Raw genomic sequence first — 26,260 nt, 5'->3', positions numbered from 1 at the left:
AGGAGAAACGTTGAACTTTCATTGTTGACGAGCTCAGCCAGGCTGAATGTCACGACGCTGTTTTGTTATGGGACTGTAAATGTGCACGTTGTTCTAAAAGAGCACACAGTGTAATTGTCGTTACAGAACAGTGTTATCATGCTGACCATAATGACAGTGTGAAGCTATATTTAACTGCTCTGAGCATAAACAGCAATCAGGCATCACTACCTTGTTTTCTTCCTTCCTCAAATCAATGCGAAAGTGATGTCAACAAAAGTAAGAACGCTGTGATCTCACACTCAAGTTGCTCAACACCTGGGCTATTATTAGAAACCCATAGTTTTGAACAGGATGAATTTTAAGTCTGTGCTGAGGTCTGTCTGTCTGTCTGTCTGTCTGTCTGTCTATCTGTCTGTGTAAAACACATGGCCTAGAAAGTGCACCTGCGGTCATACCTGCTGGGCTTTGCCATCACAACACCATTGTCAAACTAGTTCCTTTTTACAGCACAGATCATAAACCTAGTTCCATTATACTCATTTGAATTGACCCCATTCTTGCTACAAAAATCAGAAGAGTTTGAAGTCTTTGAGGCTGACATTTTAATGTGTATCTGTACGCTCAGCATGAATGCTGCATGCTTTAAGCTCAGAGAAAGTGTGAGCTCTTTTTGAAAAGTGAAAATTTGTGGTCAAGTTTGAACAGGTAGGGTTTATCAGAGCCCCCCCCCTCTTCTGGCACCTGTTCCATTTGCTGCGTTGCAAAGATTTCCATTTCAATAGTGGACACTATTGACATGCCATTTGTTCACTGATGGCCTGCTTCCACAAACACTATCTATTGCAGAGATGCCAGGAAAGAATTACTGCGTCCCTGTTGTCTCTGCTGTTGTTTACTTTATGGTCATTGAAGAAAAGTAGGTGAGATAAGCTCTGGGTCTTTGAACATGAATGGTTTTGCCTTTACTCTCATTAGACTGCTTCCGTTGGTTTGTGTTAAGCAACAGGGTGGTCTTTATAAAAGGCTGATCTTTACAATAGGCTGGGCTAAGAGTATCTTAAAAGTTATATGTATACAACTGAAAACTAGGGTTGTGCTTGGGTGCTCGGTTTGAAGTCACTGTTCGGGTATTACTATGGGAAGACAGAGAAAACTTACAAACCAACAGATCAGCTAAATGCAGAAATTATGTTTTAACAGAACTGTAAAACATTAAAGCTTTGCTTGTGTTTGCGAGTAAGTGTAGGTCTTGAGATTGTCACGAGTGTCTTTTTGGTGATCCACCATTGTGGCAGGGTTAGTTGATCTGTGCTGGTTCAGAGTAGTTAACTGAATCTTCCTTTTCTTGATTTTGGCTTTTGTACTAAATACATTTACAGAACTGACTAGCATGTGGATCTACATGGCTACCAGATCCAAGATCAGAGCAAAATCAAGGAAGATCAGAAAGGAATGTTCATTCAACTATTTCAATGCAGCACAAAGGAAGCATCACAATGAGTGCAGATAATCAAACTCATGTGCTTGTGTTATACTCTAATTGTATAAATTAAAAGGAATAAAGCTTTCAGTATCATCTTGTGGATTAATCATGTTTGGAATCAGCTAACTGACTCTTTACAAACACTTTGTGGGTGCCAAAATGAAACTGCTGCACTGTTTAAGGTGGAATGGAAAATTGGATTAAGAAGCTGGCTAATAAGGAGCAAATTTCAGCTCTGTTCTGAGGTATGCTGTGTTACTACCACTACTGACTATCCATCCATCCATCCATTTTCTAAGCCGCTTCTCCCTCAGGGTCACGGGGGGTGGGGGGTGCAGTCATCGGGCGGAAGGCATACACGCTGGACAGGTCGCCAGCCCATCGCAGGGCAGACAGACAGACAATCACACCCAGGGGCAATTTAGCATATCCAATTGGCCTGACTGCATGTCCAATTGGCCTGTGGGAGGAAACCCACGCAGACACGGGGAGAACATGCAAACTCCACACAGAGAGGACCCCGGTCACCCGGCACGGGAATCGAACCCAGGTCCTCCTCGCTGTGAGGTAACAGCGCTACCCACTGCGCTGCCCCCCACCACTGACTAATAAACCTAATTTTGCCTCTCACAACAAACTGTTTTCCAGCTAAAAGGTAGGAGATGATTGTCTCTTCAGTGTAACCTTAAGCCACATGATCCAGTGTGGATTTTTGTGGGGTTCAATATTGTACAGCACAGTAATGTTGTCATTGGTTTGTTAACTAACCAGGCAACCAGTGTTCACTAAAAGTCTACCTACAGTGCAATATGCCAGTGGCCAAAATATGCCAAAAATGAGTGAAATACACCATTGACTGTACGATCCAGTTTAATCAAGCATCCAATTAATCCTCTCTGGTTAATTATGCTAGCGGCTGAGTGAAATACGGCTCCAAGTTAAATCTGCTAGCATCTGGGCACAATAACCATTTGTGAACTGTAAATGGGTTTGGAGTAACTTCTTAATTACTCAAAAGAACAGGCACTTAAACACACCAGCTAGGACAAAGTGAAAGAGTTGGTAACATTAGCATATCCAGATCACTTTCATTCATTGTTTAGGAGTTTCTGTGAATCCAGAACCAATTTCATCATTATCATTATTTGGCATCGCTTTGGACTTTTAAGCATGACATGCCTGAAAAATCACCATACAATAGCAAAAATAGAACAAAAAATATGCCAGAACAATCCTGTAATGCAACATAATGTCCATTCCCAAACCTAATATTATATTATACTTTGCTATGCCGAAACAGGAATGCCTTCATGTGAGCACGTCGCCAAGGACGTGTTTGTTGCGTGTTGATGACAAGTGAAGAGAAAATGGCAAAATGGCTTTACAGGAAACCAACCAAGGTAGATTAATACATGACCTGCAAGCAAAAGGTGAATTCATTAATTACATCCTTAACAACACAGGATTACCAAAACTACCATTGTAGTCTCGTCCCAGTGTCACTCAGAATGTGGGGGGTCCAGTGGGTTTCAGTGGGGGGAGGTTAAAGGAGCAACCCCCCTAGGAATGCCTGGAAGGCAGCCATGAAATTAAACAACAGATAAAGTGGGAGTCTGAGTGATTCCACAGGGAGAAGTGCTAGTGTAAAGCCCACACAGTGTTTTTTTAATAAGTATGTTGTTGAGTCATAGATTTTTTTGCTGATTTAAAAAAAATATATATTTTGCTATTTTGAGCACTTACATAGACCTTTTATGTTTGCAGAGCTAGTTTATCCTGTAAGCATTACAAATGTCCCTGCTCTGTCCTTTAATCTCTAGATCATGTGCTTTACTACTGAGAATTTTATTTTTTGTGTTTTTGGCATGGTGGGGGAAAGGTCCAGAATGTGACGCACACCAAAACCTCAAAACGTGTCAAAAGCTCTTCACACTGTAATGCCTCAGGGAGTGAGATAGCGGTGGTTAATAGTCTGTTTTAGTCTTCCTGCTGTCGTGAAGGCTAGACTAAGTGGAGGATGAATTTTGTTGTTCTTCTTCAGTACAGCCAAATTCAGAGACCACTCTTTTGTTTATTCAGTTTCCAGTCAAACCACCACTAAGAGAGGAGAAAATTAAGTTCTACTCTTGTTTCAGATCTGAATAAATCCACAGGTGTTTCTGTCCATTCTTCCACTGTGAGAAGACAACGCTATGGGTCTGGTAGGATGTGTAGCTGTCAAAAAAGTTGTTACTGAGAAAAGCAAATAAAAAGAAAAAGCAAAAATAAAGAAAATTTGCCCTAAAGCACTGAAACTGGACGTCAGAGATGTGGAGTGAGGTTTTATGGACTGATTAGTCTGTGTGATTGTGAGATTTCTGGGATTGCAGAAAATGCCACCAACTTCTTAGACTGAACTTTATAGGTGTAGAAAAATAACCCTGCAGATTTCTTTGAAAAACTGAAAGCAAGCATCCTGAAAAGAATGCATTCTATAATAAAGTCAACGGTGGACACAATACTGGAAAAAGATATATTTTTGTGTAGTTATTGAGGTTATGCTATAGTTTTGTGTCAATTTCTGCTAAATAAATGTTTTGATGTTGGACAATGAAAAATGTTTTGGCAGGAAATGAAATGAAGTGTGGTCTTTGACTTTTGCACAGCATTGTAAGCTAGCTTATGGTTGGTACAGTAATGCTGCTATTTTAGATACAAAGCTGGAAAAAGAGAAATGGATGCTAATGGAAAACAGTCCTGGCCTCCTTCTCCTGATCAGTTCTCATTGATTATGTCTGTCTCCATCGAGTGTGTGTGTGTGTGTGTGTGTGGGTGTGGGTGTGTCCACACATGTGCTTGTGTTGCCGTGTGATGGGATGTATGCATAAATCCAGATGTTTGTATCTGCCTGACTGTCCGGTCGGTTTGTATGTAATCATTGTGATGTGTGTAAGAAGTCCATGTGTTCTACATCTGTTTAAATATTAAACTCTTTGGTATGCTGTCTTGTTTCAGCACAAGCTGAAGGCTCAGATTTCTGGCTATTCTGTTTTTGCTTTTGTAGGACACACCCTTCTGAAAGCCATTAGGCTAAACTTGAATTTACAGCATTAATTAGCATATGTGTGGGGTATTACCTCAGTCATGAAACTGAGCAGAGAGAGAGAGAGAGAGAGAGAGAGAGAGAGAATGAGAGAGAGAATGAGAATGAGAGAGCTGTTTGTATAGTCATTTGAGCATATGAAATAGGAATATCCGGAGCAAGCCTCTAGTTACACTCATATGGCCAACAGTCCAACATGACAATAATCTCTCTGTCTCTCACTCATTCGGTCTCTCTCTCTAGCTTTAGGAACAACATAATAGGTTTAAATAGATGTTCTCAATGAATGTGATAATGTGTTCATGTTACAGATGTTACAGTGTGTGTCTTACAGATGTTATCACTTTTGTAACAAAACCGCACAGAATCCAAACCAAAATTACACTTACTTCATACATCACTACATTCAGAATTTGTCCTGTTGTTTAGCCACAACATGCTGCATTCAACACAATTTCCATATATACACAGTACTGTGTAAAAGTCAGACAGCCCTTCATTTATTTAATTTCCAGTCAAAACGGTCATTAGGTTAGTCATTTTTCACGAGGTATTTCTAAGAAGATTAGATTTTTCACAGTGCAAACTTTTTGTGTGGCTAAAAATATTTCGTGATCCCCTCTTTACTAACCTGGTGACACTCAATCCGGTGTTCTCAGACCTCGTTGTTGCTGAAAAGTATTGATGTATACTACTTGTTAATATTATGTTGTTTCCATGTTTTTAAGGTTTAAAAATGTAAAAAATATTTGACTTATCTGTACTTGTTTCAGAAACTAATTTAATTTGCATGTAGGTATACGACTTTAGATCAACATGTCTTTAAGATTATGAAAAAACATTAAGTTCCAAACATTTGACTGGCTGTGTAAGTGAAATATATAAGGAAAGAGGAAGACATTGCAATGATTATTGCAGTACAGTGCAATGTAATGATATATTTTGCTATTTTTTTCTTTATTTTAGACCATTTCTATCGCTCCATTCATTATGAAGTGTTGAATATTTAATGGCAGTTGCTGTTTTCAGATAGAAACAAAGAAATGTTTATAAAATACAGAATTTATGAGAGAGAGAGAGAGAGAGAGAGAGAGAGAGAGAGAGAGAGAGAGAGAGAGAGAGACACACGCGAACAGGCAAGGAGAAATTAGACACTCCTCCTACCTGGAGAGGGGGAGGTGCTTGCAGTGTCAGCAGAGCTTACTGAGGCAGAGAGGGAGGGATAAACAGCTTCAGATGTGAGTGGGAAGTGCTGTCAGACACAGGAGGGCTGCATTCCTCACAAGCTTTTAGAGCCCCTAACTGCTAGCAGCTCTGCTTAAAGAGTATCTCAACACAGCTGCCATACACCTTTATCGGACTTTACCCTGTGGTGGTCTGTCCTGCCTCCGTCTGTCTGAGAGAGTGCAACTACCTGAGAACCTGGGGTTTTATCTGAGATAAGCTCAGAAATATAAGGAAGATCTGTTTCAGTGAAAGGTAAGAGACAGACTGAGAGACTTTTGTATGTGTGTTTATTTATATTGTCTTCACTCGGTGTGTTTGTCTCTGTAGCTTTAAATCAGCCTGTTGGTATTGAATGCCTACTGCTGTATGTTGGAGCTCTGAGCCGGCAGTGTGAAACGCTAGAGCTGGGCGATATATCGTATATACCGATATACTAAAATTGGTGTCGCGTAACAATATTGACTTTTAGTTGTAGTGATATTGATATAACACAAGCTTTCCTAAATGCTATGTAAATCATTTGCCAGGTGCTTCTGATTGTTTAAAACAGACAATCCAAAATACTTCAAAACAAAGCAAATAGTGAAATAGTTATGTAGTAAATTTCCTTTCTAGAAAAGGTTTTTTGTCTAGTTAATATTTTCAGTATTGTAAGGATGCGTTTGGTGTGACTGGGCTCTTTTGTTCTGTTTAATTCTTTAGTACATGCAGTCGTAACAAGCTGTGTTAGGTTTGTAAGACAAATGTATAGACATTGCTTAAAGATGGTATAGATTGTACAGGTATGTAGGTGTCACTAATGCTGCCCTTGAATAAAGTGTTTCAAGCAGATAATACCAGTACTCAGGATGCATTATGTTTATTAATCTAAACTTGTTATCTAATAACATGAGATATTTGGATGAGATCAAGATACTGAATTTTATCATTACCACTCAGCTCTACATGTATGTGTTTTACTGCAGCTGGCCTGGTGATGAGGAACTGTGTTGAGACAAAGCTTAGTTTATGACACAGAAGGAAGACAGATATATGATCACAGTTGTTCAGGTCATTGAGTTCTTTGTCCATTGAAACTGTAGCCTTATCATGTGTGCTATTTTGGATCCCATTAACAATAAAAAAGCTATTGATGGAAAAATAAAAAATCATGTATGTCCTCATGAAGTCTGTGAGCTTTGTAGGTTAGATTTTAGCAAAAAAGTATGTTTTTGCCAAGAGCCCTTTAGAAAAAAACATGTGTTTCTGGTCCCTTGACAATAAACAGTCGTGACTAAACTATCTCTCAGTGTGAGATGAGCGGGGCAGGAAAGATAATGTCATAGATAATAGATGACATGGAAGGGAAAGCGTGAGACAGAAAGAAAGGGAGAGAAGAAACAGACCAAGAGAGAGAGTGTGTGTGTGTGTGTGTGTGTGTGTGTGTGTGTGTGTGTGGTCAGTCAGTCAGTTGGTAATCATTGTGCTCCTTTATGAAGGCTTTTCTTACTAATTCTTTGTTTATTTGCAGTCCCACACAAATCTCTGCTTGGTTTGCACTGTTTGCTTGGTCTGCTAATGACCAGACTGGCAATAAGTTGTGAAAGTCCACTCGTGCCTCAACCATGTCATTATTTGCTAGTTTTGTTATGTAATCACAGGTAGTACTGTAGTACTGTAGTTCAGTTTTCTTCTAATTCATAATTAAACCCCTGTGCTGTATTGAATTTCCCTCTCATGTTGAGCTTACAGTGTTTTAGTTCTTGATCTCATTTTACACTGTCATTCACTGATTATATACAACTCTACCTTGTCATTAGTCAACCGAATCCTCATTCTGCTATTTTTTGACTCACCTGCTACTGCAGATGTTTGATGGATGTCTGAGTGCAGTAGTAGGTCTCTGAGAATATTGTTCCTTCCTGGTGAGGGCCAGAAGTGGCTCTTAAGCACTTGACCTGTTAAGCTGATGTGAGGTGTGTTTGACAGAGGTGATGTACAGGCTGTCTACCCTGTTCAGCCTGCCCCACCATTTCTGATGGAGAACAGCGGAGAACAGCACACCTCAGCACACAGCAATCAACTGTAGATGAAGGCACACTCTGGCCGGCTGCTAAAAGATCGATACAGACCTCGCTTCTCTTATGTGGCTTGTTTAAAGAGAAAGAGAGAAGATACTGACGGCTGATTTTTTTTTTTTTTTTTTCTTTGAATCTGTACAAACATGAGGTGGGGTGTTTGATTTTGCCATATATCTGTTATGGTTAAAGTGATGGTTTGGCAAAAAAAATTATTTGTACAATCTCATCTTGCCCCAAATGTAGTGGATCAGTCAAGACTTATTTGGTGTCCAAGGGACATCATGCAAACTTCATGCCTAGATCAACACACTTGCCTCAAATTATGTTGAGAACTTGTGAGGATCCTGAACAAGATGCATAGCTAAATACAGTAGTAACAGACATGTATGCATTTTGTCTATTCACTGGTCTGGTGTAAAATAGTATATCATACAGGATCAGTAACTGCATTTTCAAGTGTTTTGAGTTTACAGCGGGCTAAAATGTGACAATTTGGCGATGCAGTTTGGGCTGAGTAGACTAAGCTAAGAACAGCAAAGGGTAGCATTTACCCCCTATACGCTGAGTGATGAGCAGCAAATAAAATATTCTTCATAATTAAACAGATACAGTGTACACAATTCTTTCCGAGTAGTTTGGTAGAAAATACACCATTCTGGAGAAACTTAACCAAGTCAGTCTTGATCATTGGAGGAGTGACAGTAACCAGTGTGAGTGTGTTACTGATTGTGTGTTTCTGTCTGTCTGTCTGCCCTACAATGGACTGGCGACCTGTCCAGGGTGTATCCTGCCTTCTGCCCAATGACTGCTGGGATAGGCTACAGCACCCTCCCACGACCCTGAGGGAGGAGTGGCTTAGAAAATGTGCGTTTTGCATCATGACCCCTGATTTCTATACAGTGCACCTTTTCATACTGAAGCACTCTGAATGATACTGTTCACATCACAACCATTAAACTATACAGAAATATTGAAAATTCCCTTTGAGATTGATGAACCTTTTTAGAGCTGTTTCAGTTTTTTACTGTTTAATTGAAAAGGACAAAGTTGTCCCCACCAGTGTGCAGTCATCCTTACTGGATTCGGCAGATCAGTATATAAAGTCAGTGTTGAGCAGTAAACTGAATCTGGTGGGTGTGGTGGTTTCATCTGAAAGCTGCGGTACTGAGTGCAGACTCTGTGCTTTGTCCTCAGTTTCACCTAAAATAAAATATGCATCGCCAGTTTTGTAAGTATTTAGGGAATGTATTTTTCTATTTTTTTTTTCTTTTCCTTTTTTGTCTCTGTCTCTTTTCTTCTCTCTCTCTGTCACCCTCTGTCTGTTCTCATGTCATGCCAGTCTCACTCAGTGACTGTCTGTGCGTTCACACTCCATTGACAGATTTGGCACAGTGTGAAAAGATGTGCATGAAAGTGAGAAAACTTTCCAGATAGTATGGCATAAACTCATATAAGCTTTCAAGGTCAGCGTCCACTGGAGACGGTGGGTAAAAATCTTTACTGTATTGAATAAACTCAACAGCTCAGGAACAACAAAGTCAAAAGTGCCTGTGAAACTGGCCATCTGCCACTTGCCGTAGATAAGTGCTACTCAGTGACCCAAGCAGCTGGAGCTGAAGCTGTTGCTGCCTCTGCTGCTTCACTGCTCATTGGAGAGACACATTGGGTGTAAGGTGTCTTTTTATTCTCCATACGGGTCTCTAAAGCAAACAGCCTGTGGGACAGGCCTTCCTTCACAAACTGTCATGGAGCATGTTTGATGAGCATTCATTGACTTACAGTGGTACAGGACATTCCCCTGAATAAAAAGAAGACAGGACTATGATCGATTTGGACTGTGTGTCCCTGTCAAGTAGTGAATCTGGTCTTCCTCAGAGCAAGAGGAGAAAGGTGTGTGTACTATGCCTTCACCTGTGACAGCTGCTGTCTGCTACACACGCACATAGAGCAGAGATGAAGAGAGAATGCAATGCAAACCTGTGGGCTAAAAGGATGTGTAGCTTTCAAGATGCCAAGAAAGACGAGAAAAGAAGAAAATTTGTAAATCAATCAAAGATGCTTTTGGTGCTCTGAGAAAAAAATGGACTGGCCACCTCGGAGGCAAGAACTCAACATCACTGAGTGCATTTGTGATTACTTGGATCATTATAAGCGGAAAATGCAAACAGCTTCTAAGACTGAACTTTGAAGGTGTGGAAAAATGTCCAAGCAAGTCTTGTTTACATTTATAGCACTTGGCAGATGTTCTTACCCAGAGCAACTTACAATTTAGGAGTCTTCCCTAAGGGCTCTTAATGGTAGCTTCGGGTGTTTGCCCAGGCAAGGGATCGAACCTCCATCTGTAGCGTAGAGGGCATAAAGTACTCCACTATATCATCTCCCAAAAAGAATGGAAGCTGCAATTAAGGCAAAGGGTAGATGCACTAAGTAGTGAACGATGCTAGTTGTTCCAAAAAATGTCCAGTTGTATTTATAGTGGGACTGCATTGGTGGAGAAAGTATCCTGCACTGGAGTGAAAGCAGAGATACCCATGGTAAAATATTAGTCAATAAAAGTGTAAGCGCTCTTTTATATTTTTACTTGAGTTAAAGCAAAGGTGCTTGTTTTTAAGTACTGAGGTAACTAAATGTATTTCAACATGTTCTTATAATTCAACATTTGTGCTGTTTTCAGTTTAGGAAATGGGGAAAATTTCATTTCCTATCCAACCTTTTTGAATTTTGAATATCTGTTTTAAAAATATCCCATAAGTTTTTTTTTTTTTTTTTTTTTTTGTACTCTGAAAGCTTGTCAGATTGTCAGGTACCTGAAGTTACAGTTGCTATGATTGTACATAGGAGGTCATTTAGTGAAATATGTGCTATGATTCTTTGTTTATTTGTGACAGTGCATCATGTTCTTTTGGATGTAATGGAAATGTAGTTTCTACTTCACCCTATAATGCAGAATGCAGTGGAGCAAAAAGTAGGACATTTCTGTGATGAAATGTACTGAAGTGATAGTTAAAGTCTCAAGAAATGGACTTTAATAAAGTGTAGCTTTTGGAGAAAGACAGTACCTAAGTACATCAATGAAGTTTGCTTTTACTTAGTCATTGTTTGCCATATTTAGGCTGTAGATGACAGTAAAATGCTTGAACCTGTTGTAAATAAGAAAGTGGAGCACAGACGTTTATGTGACAAATGTTTATTTTTGGCTTTTGTAATACATAAGTAAAGCTCTCATCTTCTGTTAGATCTCATTTTCAGTTTGAGCCAGTTTGGGTGTCTGCTGATAATTTTAGCTGCAAAGTCACAGCTCAGAGGTACTTTTATAGTGCCTGAATTTGTCTTTCTTTTTTCTTATGCCTGATGATGACTTCTCCAGGCTCATTTCATAAAGCCTGATTGTTCTTTGATCATCTCTGGGAGCTGTCTGTTGTTGTTATGTGATTCCCTTGGGCAGGTTTCTTGGCTGTGAGGAATCAGTTTCCTGCGGTGGCCACTGTAAACTTCACAAACCCACACACATTCAGGACAAGCCTGGGACCCAAAGTAAATATATGACCATTCCATTAGGTGCATCACAGACACAAAGATTTGGTCCGTAAATCTAAGCGCTGGCGCCTCCCCGCCTCTGAGCATTCTGACTAATCATTTAAAGAAACTCTCATAATGAGAGTGAGTGCAAACTCATCTCCACTATGCAGTTGTATGCACATGCTTGGGGACCCTGTCCAAAGTTTTGTTGATTTTTGAAGTGAAAAAGGAAACAACCTCTGTTGCAAACTTTATAAATTTGTATCTGATGAATTTGAAATAAAACTTACAGTACTTTTGGCACATGCAAAGGTTTGGATACACTGTTAAGTCAGTACTAAGATATCACAGCTTGTAAACATTTTTTCTTGTTTTTGAATTTTCTTTCGTTCTTCCTTGCATAATAACTCTAGTTCTGTAATATTCTTGGGCAGTTTGGCATGCTCAGCATATTTGCGAGTCTATCCAAAGATCTTCAGTGATCAAATCAAAGGGCCATTTCAGGGGTTTGCATCTCCTAAATAGTTCATGCTGAAGTAGTTCAGTTACTTCCAAAATTCTTCTGGGTGATCTAGAGGATGTTTTGTATAGTTCAGACATTGACCTTTGTGATGAGATTGCAGGTGCTGCACTGCAGAATGCTACCACTCTAGTGTCAGCTAAACCTTCCTACAGGCCTCTTGATGTCATGTGGGAGGTTTGCTATCCCTTTCTGGCCAGCCTGCGAGCAGTTCTGTCTTAGAGTTTTCTTGGTCTTCCAGATCTTGCCTTGACTTCTACAGATCCCTTTACTGCCATTTCTTAATGACATTTTATCATTAAGAATTTTTTTTTATTCTCAGCTGACAGCTCAAAGTTGTTGAGTGTTCACATAAGATTTAAAAAGTCAGAGAATTTATTACGCTCTGGAGTTATCATCAGCTGACAGTTCCTTATTATAAAACATTTGACCTGTTTAATCAGCTCTGATAAGTGAATTAGCAACAAATAAGTTCATTCTGAGACTTTACAATGGGAGACGTTTCCAAACTTTTGCACATGCTATAATTTTCATTTATATATTTTAATATTTATTTTGGTAAAAATGTAAAAAAAAAACGATATTTCTAAAAAAAAAAACAAATTGCTGCAGAGGAAGTTTACTTTGTTTCATTTTTAAAATGACCAAAATATGTAATTTGGCTAGGGGTGTCCAAAAGTTAGCAAACAACTGGATTTATCCTCCTCTCGAAACCACCAGATGCTTGGTGGCCACGGCTTACTGAAGTTCCTGCCTGCGCCTCTGTCTGCCTGTGCTGCAACTCTTCTTGTAGGAACTTGTGACTCCACCACCACCAATCCAGTGGCCTAACTGCCTTCACATAGCACAGTGGAGTGTAAATGATTTGTGTTTTCATCGTATCCAGATGCAAAAATCTTTTACATCAGGCTTTCCACGGCGCGCTCCTGTATCACTGTGTAGAAAAGGACAGGCTGGGGGACGTTTGGAATGTACGCATGTCTAAAAGCTCCCACACTTGGAATGTGTTGTTTTGCAACGGCCATTCCTTTGGATGTTTGTGCATGAATTTGCAGGAGTTCCTCTATCCTACAGATTCAAACCTCAGTGACCGGGTGAGTCACCTGAAACCATACATTCCACAGGCATTCTTCCACCTGCTCCCGTGCTCCACAGCCCAGGCTTGGAAGGGGGGAGTTTTCTTTCTACCCAATCAGTTAACATAAAGAGGCTTGGAGTGTAAGTAATCACACTCACCGCCCCCTTTTTTAGAAACACCCATTTTGTAGTGTCACCTTGTAGGTGTACAGTTAAAGCAGAATTACACAGATTTTCTTTCCATTTCTGCATAATTGAATGGTTGAAATGTAAACAAAGTCATTCGGAGCGGTTTGATGTGAAATGTTGCACAGTAGAGAAACTTACCTGCTCAGAATTCTTTACAGTGGTGGTGACAGGTAACTGTGTAATATACAAATATAGCCATTTTATTTTCTGTTCAAAATAATAAGTGCCAAAGTGTCTTGAGTTTGTATTTGTAACGTTGATTGTAGTAAAATAGTATTAAATTTATATAAAATTAGGTTATGAACAAGTTTTCTTTCTTTTTGGTTTTGTCTTACACCGCCCACATGTAATTCTCTGCTGTGAATGGATTAAAAAACAAAACAGAATAAAACATTTTAAGCCAAAAGGTTTTCTCAAAACTATCATCATACCAATGCAACATCTCGGGCATCAGGCATAGTTGTAACCATTTTTTGTGCTTTATGTGATTTACCACTGTAAGCCATTCTCAGTCAGTAAGTTTTACTCTCTGAATGGCTTTGCTTACGTCGTAATACCTGATTTATGCAGATCGGGGAAAAACATTGCAGGAATTCTTCTTTAAGAAACTGTAGTCTATCTGTTGCTGTACGCAATTTATTTTAGCTATTCTCTGGCTCTTCATCACTGGTTGAACCCACACGACTTTTTGACATTTTTGGGTGGTGGACCGTTCTCAAACTAGCAGACTAGCCTGATACACTGATACACTCGTACCACTGCTACAGTTACTGTCGTGCCACTTCCATGTTAATGTCGCTGCTGTGTTGAGAATCGTCCATGACTCAAATGATCAACAGGGGCACTGTGGTCCAAAAGTGGCTTACAGTCTGTAATTGTACACCTATGTAGTGGACCTTGTAAGTTTCTGATCCCACTAACCACCATAGAGATTGTTAGTTTGTGTTTTTTTTTTTTTTTTTTTACCTTCCTTGAAATGGTCTTCAAAGCAGAAGTCCGCTTTAGCACTTCTCTCACTATTTTCTGAGCTCTGTTCATGATATGAACTAGGTAAGCAGTTCATCTGTTTAAAACATACCATACTAATGACCACACTGGGATAAGCACGTGTATTTTTATAGTCTCTAATGGTAGATGCACCTGCCCCATCTCAGGTTACATCACAAATGGGCCAGTGCTTCTCATGTAGCTGGCAGTCTTTCTCTGTTTCGCCTCAAGCTTTGATATTCATCATTTAGACAAATTTGGAGTAGACAGGAACATTATACAGAAGTGAGGAGGAAAACATTTCTAAATTATTCAGAACAGCAGGCATGGAGAAAAAAGCTTAAATAACTAATGAACCAAATGTACTGCTGTTCTCTCCCTCACTCTTCCTCTTTCTCTCTCATTCTCTCTCATTCTCTCTCACACTCTCTCACTTTTTCCACCACGTTCACACTGTGTTCATGCTGAATAGAAACGGGAAGTCCAGGAATAGCATGTGCATGTCAGCTGAGGAGAGGATGCGTTCACTGAATAAAACAAGTGCAGTCATTTAGTAATGAAAATAAACAGGTACGTCTGATTTCATTTCCTCCACCGAGAGAATTCTCCAAATTGTTTCTGACAAAGCGAGCGAAGCTCCATGGCCAGTTAAAAGGAAATATCATTTGAAATGTAATGTGTGCTGGGCCTTCCCCACCCTCAGGCATTGTTAGTAGACTTTATTTAACACCAGCTAGCCCTGCGTGCTCAGTGGATACCTCAGTAGTACCTCAGGACCTGACTCGATGGTCTGACTTATGAAGGTGAAATCCAGTCTACCACAGTATGATTTGCATGAAACAGAACTCACTCTGTGCTATGAGGATGAGCTCACTTGGCCAAATTGAGCACGGACAATGAGCGTTAATGGTCTTCTTGCATGGCCGCCACAATGTAGGCCATAGACTAGTTTGTCATTTGTGGAAGTAAAAAGTGCACTGAGTCAGAAACCCAGTGTGCAATTTCCAGCAGGACACTCACCAAGAATTCTCCACAAACACACTAAGCAATTACTATGTGAGTCTTTGTGTGTCTGAGTGCGTTACCATTTATTGTTCCCTGGAGCCAAGGCAGGGACTGTTGCCCAGTCTGAGGAGCCAGGTGAACAAAAGCTTCGTTTTTGATATTGCTGAAGTGAGGCCTGAGTGTTCAGTGCTGAATTGATCTGTTCAGAGTACTAGGCTTTAATTTGCAACTAGGCCTGTCAGAATTCTTACATAATCATCTGTTCACAGTTATTTAAGCTGACCCAAGATATTTTCCACAGTTACTGGCTTTAACCATCTAATTTTTAAGTCATTCTCTCGCTCTCTCATTTGTTAATGGGTTTGTAGTTCTACAGAAGCAGAAATATGTTGATTGGAAGATCAGATGCGTTTGGAATTTGTTTTGAAAATTATATTTGCCAAATGAATCATACTGTGAAGTGCATTATTCAGTGTTATTTATTTATTTGTTTGTTTATTTATTTATTCATTCATTCGCAGGCAGCCAAGCGACTGCTCTTTCTAATTAACAAGCCCTATGTATCATATGACTAGCGACATTATACGTGCACGTCTGGTTCTAAAGTGCAAATGGGGCAGGAAATAACAAGTGAAACAAACCATTACTGACTTGATTTAGCTTCTGGATGCAATAGCCTCTGTTGAGTGCAAGGACATTATGGAACAAGATTTTTCATTCAGGTTATGAATTGAAATGAACTTAAAAGGAAAGATCCTTGCCTGCTGGTTTTGTTACGGAAAGTCGTAACAACTGAATAGCAGTCTAATGCACGAGAAAACACGTCAGAGACGAGGTTAGAAAACTGTCTCTAACTCAGCCCTTCACATAAAGTTCTAAGAAGATAAGATGGTGCTGACGTGCTTTGGCTGGCAGTGCTGGACTGCATCTGCCCGGTCACTTTAAACCTCAAAGGAAATCATGGGACTCGTCAGAGGAAATGCATCCGATTTAGCAGCAACATGGGTAATCATTCAACAGGAGACTATAAGTGAGGAGTAATAATGAGCTTACTCATAATTTGGTTCAGGGGCATGTTCAGGACACGTTTGTCAGAGCTTGATAATGATCGAGACACAGGAAGCACAAGGAGATATTGTTGGCTTGAACACTAGAGCTGCACAGCTGTTCTGTTGGCTGATTATGGCAGGAGGTGGGTAGTATAGGGGCTCAACTGCTTGGTGCCATGGAATTACAGCTGTAAACTTGGAAGAAACTTGCATGTAGGGCAGGATGTTAGGGCCCAACTGATATATTGATTGGCCTATACTATCAGCCGATTTTATTGGTTGATGATATTGCCAATAATGCTCAGATAATTGCCGCCTTTCTTTGCCAGGATTTTAACTCCTGATGATGAGGCAAGACCTTACACAGTTGTGGCACTGTGCAGCTCTGTGTGAGTCACTCTCTGTGTAGCTATATGACAGTAATACAGGCTGGACTGGTGAAGTCTGAATACAAAACACCATCATAAGAGGTATTACAACAACATAAAAATGCATCCAAAAAACTTATCAAATGTGTTATGTTTAATTAATTACATAAACATAGAAAACTAATGGAAAGTACAACCCCAATTCCAATGAAGTTGGGACGTTGTGTAAAACATAAAGACAGAATACGATGATTTACAAGTCCTTTTCAAGCCTTTTTTCTGTGTAAGCTGCTATACTGTATAATGCTTTGCATACTATGCACTCTTGTTTCTTTCATACATACATGTCCATTGTAAAAGTAGATCAAATAATACATTAACACGCTCATAACTGTATTGATTCACATTACCGGTTTTATTTGCGATACATTTGCTTTTCTTTCTTAGTTTACCAGTGGTACCTGTTTTCCAGTAACTGAATATGGACGTGGTGTATCTTTTGCATTTGTTTCTTTTGTCTCTCATAAGCCCTTGTCAGTAGAGTAAGTCTTTTCTGTCAGCTTTTTTGTATCACCTGGATACTGTGAGTAAGTAACCCTGGAGCCGGCCGGTAGCACGGACTGGTGAAGGTTAATAGAGTCTAACTGTGCTCACATAGTTGAAACCCCATTGGCCTACACTATTACACCAGAGAGGCATCGCCACTGGCGGCTTACTCAGGCCTTAGTCAGCATGTGAGTCAGAAGTGAAGCCACAGTGCTGTGCTGAAAACATTTTACGGTAAGATGTTTGTTGATCCTGAATTCTTCATATTACTAAGTATTTAAGTGCTCTGTAAATAAAGTATCTAGCTATACTAAGGTCTTAAGGAAGACCTGCGGAAGATCTTCTCTGGATGTGTTGGAGATGAAGAGCATCAGGAAGATAAAGCATTGTGGTGTTGTGGTCAGTAATGTCTCACTGATAATAGTTTCTCACAAAATAAGACCATTATCCCACCCTCATGAGTTGGCTCAGGCAGCAGGAGCAGGTGCAGCTGGGTAGATAGGGGATCAGTTTTGTGCTTGGCTTCTAGCCAAAGGTATTATCAACATTAGATCAGGTGTAAAGTTTTTTGAGAAATGTTTTATTAGTTTGTGATGAAAGAGCATATCGGTGCTGTATCTTCAGAATGGGAACTTTACAGAAGAAGGGAAACATTCTTAAATTATGGCGGAATTATTGTTTCAAATAAGATTTCGACGATTTCTATATTTCTATAATACAGTGCAAAGGGTAATGGTCCATCCATCCATCCATCCATTTTCTAAGCCGCTTCTCCGTCAGGGTCGCGGGGGGATACTGGAGCCCAGCAGGGATAGGGTAATGGTGTAGTTTTTAAATTATGCAAAAATGTACATGTTAGTGACAATATCATACCAAACCTTTTAAACTGTTCCATTACTTCATGGTAAGACTCCTCTCTCCTATAAATGTGCCCTTTTAAAGGTTTTCTAATTATAGAAATGTGTCTATGATGATCTTTATGGTGTTTCTCCTCAGTCTTTCTTGCTGTTGAAGTCCTTACTGCTAGTCAGTGCTTCATTAATTTAAACAATGTTTAGTGCTGTATTTCTGTGAAGGGTTACAGTACCTGTGATACAGTCTTGCTGGAAATGGACATGTGCTTTTAAAATGCTTGCATTCAGTAATGTGCTGCAGTTTCCATACAGTTTCCCTGTACCATAACTACGTGAGAAACACTGTAATTTTCCATCGGAATAATTGCTCAATACCAGTTGCCTGTGAGGGGACATGAGAATGCTGGGAAAATTGAGACCACACCCTTCTGAAAGTTTCCAGCCTTACAATAAAACTGCACTACTCTGTAGTGCTGTGCTACTGTGTATGCATGTATTTTTCTCTCTGAAGATCCAGTGAGATGATGAGAGAGAAGAACACGATCATTCCCATAATCATAGCTTTAGAGGAGTCTCAGGCAGGGGAGGGGAGAAGAGGGTTAGGCTGCTCTGAGGAGGATCTGCCTGAATTTCTGACGCTGTGGGCTGGAACATGTGTGAGTGATCAGGCGAGAGTGAGGAGATGAGCCTCACCCAAAAGATCAAAGTGAGAGAGTTCTCCATCCACCCAGACCCTTCCGCAGGCGGAGCTCAGATCAATATATGTCATGCAGAGATCTCTCAAGGGACCGTATGCATAATAACGTGTGAGAGCACCGGCTGACTGAGCTTTTTCCCAGATGGTTGGCAGTGTTTACTTTTTTATGTTAAAATTGCATACATGCTGAATTTTCAGTTTTCAAAGGCAGATAGTTTAAAGAATATGCCACGTTAATGTATTTTACAAGCTTCATGTGCCTGTGTTTTGGCTAGAATTGGCATCAAATGAGTGAATATACAACATCGCTAGCTAGGCACTGGCAACACTACAAATTCCCATAGGGATGCTAGCATGTATAAAAAGTAACATTATATTAATGGCTAATCAGACAGTGTAATTCGGCTTATGAAGTGTTATTACAAGGTTTTTGCTTTAAACATTACTGTAAAGACATACAACTGGCAGGCCACATACAGCATAGGCTCATGCATGCTTGAAACAGTCCTGCTGTTTGAGTAGGATAATCAGTTACAGAAATGTTTAATATTGAATATTAAATATTACTTGTCACATCATGCTGCACTCTACATAAGCCACACCTAAACATCCACTGAAAACTTGTCATGCTTTATTCAGGTTTTTGCTGCTGGAGTACATGTTCATCATCATCATCATCATCATCACTTTTATTTATATAGCGCCTTTCCCATGCTCAAGGACGCTTTACCTGTTAAAGGTCAAACTGAGCGTTGCCCATTAGGAACATCCCTTCTTTTGTTGGACAGGTTTGGTTTAGGGCTTAGGTTATCCAGATGACAGAAAAATCCAGGTTTGTGAAATACTACTCTGGTCCTGGAGTTCCACTGGCCTGCACATTTTGGTGTTGTCCCTGCTCTAACACACCTGGTGGGTGTTTCACAAGGCAAAATTGATCTATAAACTGCAAATCTTAAGCAGTGAGAATTATTAAGTAAAATATCCTATAACTCTTGAAGTTTAACTTAAAATATCTAGCTAACTGAACTGAACATTTATCCTGATTCACATCCTCAGTGAATTAAATGAACACTCCGCAAGTTTTTAACCTAATCAATGCATTTGTAGCATACGGTCAGTTACCATGCACAAACATTCCAATGCATTTTCCTGTTCTTGGTAGAAGAACAGAAAATCCAGCCGGTTAGTTGGTTTAGCTTGTGCCCTTAGGCTTCTGTTATGTGTTTTTTCATGGGATTTGATCTTTTCTACGTACAGGGACATCATTGTCCATGATAATCGACTGTGTTCTACAGATTCAGCAGGTAGAGAATAAGTTGAACAAAACTCCTTATTATAGTAGGGAAAATGCAGAACTAGTGGTTCTTCAGGGCCAAGCCTGAGAACTTTACCCCATGTTTAACATGTTAAACCCTAACACTAGTAGTACCTGTTGACTCAACTCCCCTCAGTGTTATCATACAGCTACGCCGGCTGGTAGCTGTGGTAACCCTCAGCCTGTGTAGGGACGTGTACCCTGGGGCCCTGGCCTTGATTTAGTGTGTAAGCCTGTCAGAGCACTCCAGACAAAAGAAGATTTGTTTTAGTCTCTCCCCCTCACACTGGCCTGAAAGGTAGCATTCCTCTGCTAGCTCATGGAGGAGGGTCAGGAGAAGATTTTAGGGATAGACCACCAACACTACTCTGTGGTGTCATTCCAGCGTAGTAGTAATAACAATGAATGAAAGCTATCTGAAATTGTTTGCTATCTGAAAAGTTCCAAATCGTGGTCACGTCTTTTTTAATCAAACGTAGTGACAGTATATCAACCAAATGCAACTAGCGATACTTGTGGTGAGGGAGGAATTTGAAAGCAGTTTGATTAAATGAATCTACTTGCATTAGTGCTCTGCTGCTACTGATAATATTGGGCTTCTGTGTCTGTGGGCTGAGCACAATTTCAAACTTAGTGAAAGAGTAAGTGAAACAGCACAATGGACAGAGCTGATTGGAGCAGATGCAGCAGGTTGGCCCCAAACTTAATGGCGTCCCTCTCTGATCCATGTTTACATACTTTTCCAAAGGGCTAGCTATTGCTTCATTACACACAGGGTGCTTATGGCCTGACTGTGTAGATGACTTGGGTAGTGATTGGTCTGAGTGTCCTGTAGGTTTTGTTATCACTACACTGGCTAGGATGAAGTCACAGCATTCCAGTGGGCACCTCCTCTTTGAAACTCTTTCTGTGCTGGTACTGGTACCTCCCATCCCCATTCTTTTCTCATATGTGATAAACATGAACTATGAAGTCGTCAAGAGGAGCTATTTCAGTGTTCTTCGTTTTAAAACCCTCTTTACCTTCATTCTGGGTCATGGCCAATACTGATTTTAAGAGGCCAATAATTGATAATATCTGATAACTGATGATATAATCCTGTAACTAATAATATAATCCAACATAATTTTATATTTTTTGTTTTTTGCAATAGTTTTAGTCAGCCAGTGTCTTACTGACTGATTTGACTGTCTGTCCTCAATAGTCACACTTTTGAAGGGTCAGATCATGAAAAAACTTTACTTTTGTTAAAATGGAAAAGTTCAATGTGGTACAGAATTGTTGTTAAACTTTCAAAACATACCATTTCACTCTCCCTGTTCATACAATCCATATATGGAAAATATTCTACAAAAATGCCCCTTTTTTGTTTCACAAAAACCAACACATTTACATATAATCTGCCTGTGCAGCATATTGCAGTTTAGCTCCAACCATTCTTGCTAAAGTTATAAGTGTATATATAAGCTATAATGTTTTAGCCCAGACTGTTTTTTGATTGATGCATAATATAGGGAAGCCATTTGGAACAGAAGTTATTTACATATATTAGTCTTTAAGGCATGGTTACAAAAACAGCCTGTTCAATTTGAAAGGATAAAGGAGGAAATGGTCATATGAAAATGGATGTTTTGGTACATAAACCCACGCAAACATCACAATTGGACCTTATGGATATAAATTTTAAACTCAAATACACAACCATAATCACAATGTCTTAAATAATGTAAGTAATGTAGCACAGGAACGTTTTAGAATTCCTTTCGATTTTGTTGGTTTCTGTTGATTTTAGTTCTTTTTTGATCTCTTCACATTTTTTTGTTGGTGTTTTATGTTATCCTCATTACCAGTTTAGCCTGTAGTCCATATTAGAAGCGAGTAGGTGGTGATTATTAGTGTGGTGATTTCTGCAAAGTGACCTGTTTACTTTGTAGCAGAGGTGTCTTAGTTACAATATAAAATACTAACAGGGCTTAATATTAACAGTTGCCTGGTTGCTAGAGGCAAGTAAAACAAGTAAAGTCAGGACAGCAGTGTTTGAAAACATCAGTTGAACTGTCAGACAAGATGCCATTTCAGTAATTGGGTAGTTTTGACTGTTTTAAGTACAGCCTATGCAACGAACAACATACTTCATTACCTTCATTAGTTTTGTATTCAAGTTGCCATCATGCTGTGGGGAAAAACAGTTCCGTCTCAAGCTTTTCTGGGGTCAATTTGGACCCATCCTTACTGGAGCTATTTTGCAGAGTTTGTATGTAACAAGCAGATAAAACTGAATCATCCTGCACCGACATTGCCATTTACAGAAAGCAGTCACTAGACTGCTATGATAAATTTCTCAATTATTGTGTATGTGTGCTTATTTATATTTGCAAAATATTTTTAAAAGCAGAAATCTGTTTGGGTCATTGAACTTTCAGTGCACTTGCCTGATGAAGCAAGCTGGGGGAAAAGAAAATGTCCAGTGAAAAATTATTGGTGCTTATTTGGTGGGATTTTCATCAGAATGTAAATATTGGCCAGTATTATATCCTTAATTGAAGTATCGGTTGGTGCTCTATGTGATATCTCCTACCTGTCAGTTTTTCCTTCAGGCTGTTCGTCATCCTTAGACTGACTGTTTATTTCACTGAGAGATGCTGCTTGAATATTGCTTTTGCTGTGTAGTATTGCTCCATCCTATTGGAAGAAGCTTTTCAGAGCCAATGTGGTTGCCTTTGCCAGACCATTTGCTTACAAAGGCTGTAAACTAGTGCAGTAAAAGTGCACAGTGCCAGCATCCATCAAGACACTCACATTAATCTCATGCTTGGGGCCTCATTTGCTACCAGCTGCAGTGCCAACCTATCTGATGTTATTCACCACAAAAGCTGTGCAATCTGTTACTGTTGAAAACCTTCAAAGTGGAGGCACTCGCACACATACCTACAAACACACAAACATGTTTGAACACACCTGGAAACACGCACACATGCATATACTCTCCTGCTGCAACTCCATTCTGCTTGTCTGTTCCCTTAAGTATTAATCTGCCATAACTCCTTTGAAGAGAGCCAGTGGTGCATTTAATTGGAGCAGAGGTACGCCTTTGAGCCATGAAGTGCCTCTTGCTAATGATAACTTGAAATTTGCTTACCCACTGGAATAGATGTTCATCATCATTCAAACTCTAAATTCTGGCAAACCTGCAGGGCTTTGTTATTCAAAGAAGCATTGAAGAGACAACAGGAGTTAGTAAACTGTAAAGAAAGCCTCTAAAGGCTCTTAAAAGCTTCTGCAATCACCACTTAGTTTAGGTCATAATAATACCAGAAAGATGGACATTCTGTATGCTTTCAAAATGTGTGCTTTGCAGTGATATGCTGATTCCAATAATGGATCAGTATAGGCACTATTAAGTATTAGCTTTGGGGGAGAAAAGTTGGATAGTTACAGTGCTGAAAAGTCAGAGACCTCCCTTCATTTATTTCAAGTCTAGTCAAAACAATCTTTATATCAAGTTATTAATGTTTTAGGAGACATTTCTGCTGAGATTAGATATCCCCTTGAATAAGGAACAGTCAAAAGTCAAAAGAAAATAAGTGAAAACACACAGAGGAGATGTTTCAAAACTGGAGTTAAAAAATTATTAAAAGATTTAGAGAAAATGGGACTAACAACCATGCAAGACATGATAGACCACCAAAACTGTAACCTTCAGATAAACAGGACTCAGTGTTTTTATCTTTGAGAGAAAGGAGAAAATCAAGCTCCACTCTTGTTTCATAGTTGAAAAAAATCCACAGGTGTTTCTGTCCATCCTTTCACTGTGGGAAGACAACTCAACACTAGGAGTCTGAAGGAATGTGTAGCTGTCAAGAAACCCTTATTGAGAAAAAGAAACAGGAAAAAAAAAGAAAATTTGTGAATCTAACAAAGAAGCTGCTGGTGTTCTCAGAACAATATATTGGTCACCCCAGAGTTCAGACCTTAACAACACTGAATATATTTGGGTTATTTGGATTGTGCAAAGCAGAAAAGGCAACCAACTTCTAAACACATCCAATTTCAGTTTTAGAAGTTGCATGGAAAAATATCTCTGCAGGTTTTTTTTTTTTTTTTGGAAAAAATGAAATCAAGTCTCCTGAAACCAATGAATGAAAAATCAAGAACTTATACATAATGGTTGCTTTGATGGGGGGAAAAATGAATAGTGTCTCTGACTTGCACTGTGCTGTAGACGTTTTATTTTTTCAATACTTTATTTGTACGTGTTCTACTGTTAGTGACCTGTAAGTATTCAGTTAACCATAATTGTTTCAAATTCAGTTTATTTTCATCATAGTCCTGTTGTAATAAGGCACTCATGTGGTTCTTTTTTCAAATTTGACCTTAACAGCATTGTTCCTGCACCCTTTCTTTGCTGTAATATGTTCTGTCTTTTTCTCTCCAGAATCTACACCAGGTCATGCAGTGCTGATTGTGTTTGATCTGTTCTGATCCCGGCTGAGCTGAGGCCAGTGCGTAGCTGATGGAGCTTAAGGTGTGGGTGGATGGTGTGGTGCGGGTGGTGTGTGGTCTCTCCGAGGAGACTTCCTGTCAGGATGTGGTCATCGCTCTCGCTCAGGCCATAGGCAAGTTTGATGCATACGATTGTCTTACAAAGCAGCTCTTATTTTAAGAGTTTAAGAGTTTGTTTCTGTATTTAAAAGGATTCTTAATGTAAAATCTTCATAGAACGATGTAATTTAATGTTGGAATATGTGTGTGTGTCCAGGAAATGGGCAATCTATCTATAGATTAGAAACATATCTGGACAGTCTGTGCACTATATTAGAATACCTTGTTTTATCACAAATTCTCAGTTTAGGTTCTGGGTTTAGGATATTGCTTTTTGGTTTCTTTCAGTTTCAAGATTTAAGACAAATCTTGAAAATGCACCAGTTATTTATTTCATATTTACAAGGTACAGCAATATTGAAATGCAGAAGTGCTAATTAAAAATTACTTAAGCATCACTGGTCCCTTTTGAGCTGCTGGAACATGGTTATGGTCCATTGTATTTCTGTTAATTATGTCCCAGGAGATTGTCTTAATGCAGGTGCGCATTATGTAGTAAACTTCACGCTCATGCTGCTATCATTGCTTCTACTAGGCCAGACAGGCCGTTATGTCCTCATCCAGAGACTGAGGGACACAGAGCGCCAGCTTCTGGCCACTGAGCGTCCGCTGGAGTCTCTGGCCAAGCTCGGGCAGCATGGCAGCGAGGTGCAGTTTTACCTGCGCCGCACCGGTCCCAGCAGCAGCAGCAGTAGCAGTGATAGCCAGGATCAGCATGACCGCACTCTGCCTCTCCACAAACCTTCTGAGCCAGAGCTCTCAAAACGAGGTGTGCCCAAAAAATCCCTCACCTTCAACCTGGGCCCATCCAGCTCCCCACGTGCCAAACCCAAACAGTCCCGTAAGAATCTGGGTCACAGAGACTCCACTGAGCCCAGAGCATCTCCATCCCCAGTGCCTCACGCAAGTTACCTGTCTGGACCAACCAAAGAGGAAGTGTTCCGGCACATTCTTCAGCAGCAGGAGCGATTGCAGGCTCTAGAAGCCCAGTTAGAGGTGCTAGAGCACGAGACACAGTCATGGGAGCGGCATCCTGGCCAAGAACCACGACTGCAAGAGGAGACGGATGCCCTGGAGAAGGCGATGATGAGGAACCAGGTCGAGCTGGCCCATGAAGAACTCTGGGAGGAGGAGCTAAGGGCTGAAATAGAGCGAGAGAAGGCCATGAGGCGCCGACTTGGCGAATTGCACGCTAAGCTGGATGAATGCAGCCGCAGGCTCCACGAATTCACTGCCCGCTCTGTGCAGCTGGAGCAGGACATTCAGAGAGAGAGGCTACAGGCTGAAGCTCCGCCCAGCCAGGCGGGGCCAGAGGACTCCATGGGTGCAGTGAAGGCCGAGCTCCAGAGTCAGCAGAAACAAGGGGAGGAGCTAGAGGTGGAGCTTGTGGAGACTGAAAAGGCTCTAGGGAAGGCAGAAAATGTGCTGCAGGTAAGCAGACAGTTTTTACATGACCATTTTCCAACCTTCTTCATCTCTTAGAATCAAACATATCAGTCTTAAAGAAACAGCAACAGAAACATAAGATAAATAAGCTTTGTTCTGATTGACTGGTCTGTGTTGTGCCTCGTTAAAAGAGCACTCGAAGCTGAAACACTGCATATAACTTCAGTGTGAATGGGTGGGGCTAAACTACTATTGGCTGAATAGACAGATGTATGTAAATATCTTGCTTGTTGTGACATCACAAAAACACTG

The 26,260-nt window shown here is 40.1% G+C and overlaps 1 protein-coding gene across 3 annotated transcripts in view; it reads left to right on the top strand.

Moving 5' to 3' along the window:
* rassf7a (Ras association domain family member 7a) overlaps positions 1–26,260 on the top strand; it is a 42,736-nt gene that overhangs the window by 10,238 nt on the left and 6,238 nt on the right. For 2 of the 3 annotated variants that reach the window (XM_017722512.2, XM_017722515.2), the window contains 2 exons: positions 24,396–24,576; positions 25,098–25,993. In XM_017722512.2, the coding sequence (XP_017578001.2) occupies positions 24,474–24,576; positions 25,098–25,993 (999 nt within the window). In that variant the 5' untranslated portion in view covers positions 24,396–24,473. Of the gene's footprint in view, positions 1–5,797; positions 6,027–24,395; positions 24,577–25,097; positions 25,994–26,260 lie in introns of those variants that run through there. The other variant, XM_017722513.2, reaches the window with a different exon arrangement.

Source organism: Pygocentrus nattereri, chromosome 11, assembly GCF_015220715.1.
Source record: "Pygocentrus nattereri isolate fPygNat1 chromosome 11, fPygNat1.pri, whole genome shotgun sequence".
Taxonomy (NCBI): Eukaryota; Metazoa; Chordata; class Actinopteri; order Characiformes; family Serrasalmidae; genus Pygocentrus; species Pygocentrus nattereri.
Note: the sequence above shows the minus strand (reverse complement) of the source record. Positions and strands in the feature narration are given on the sequence as shown.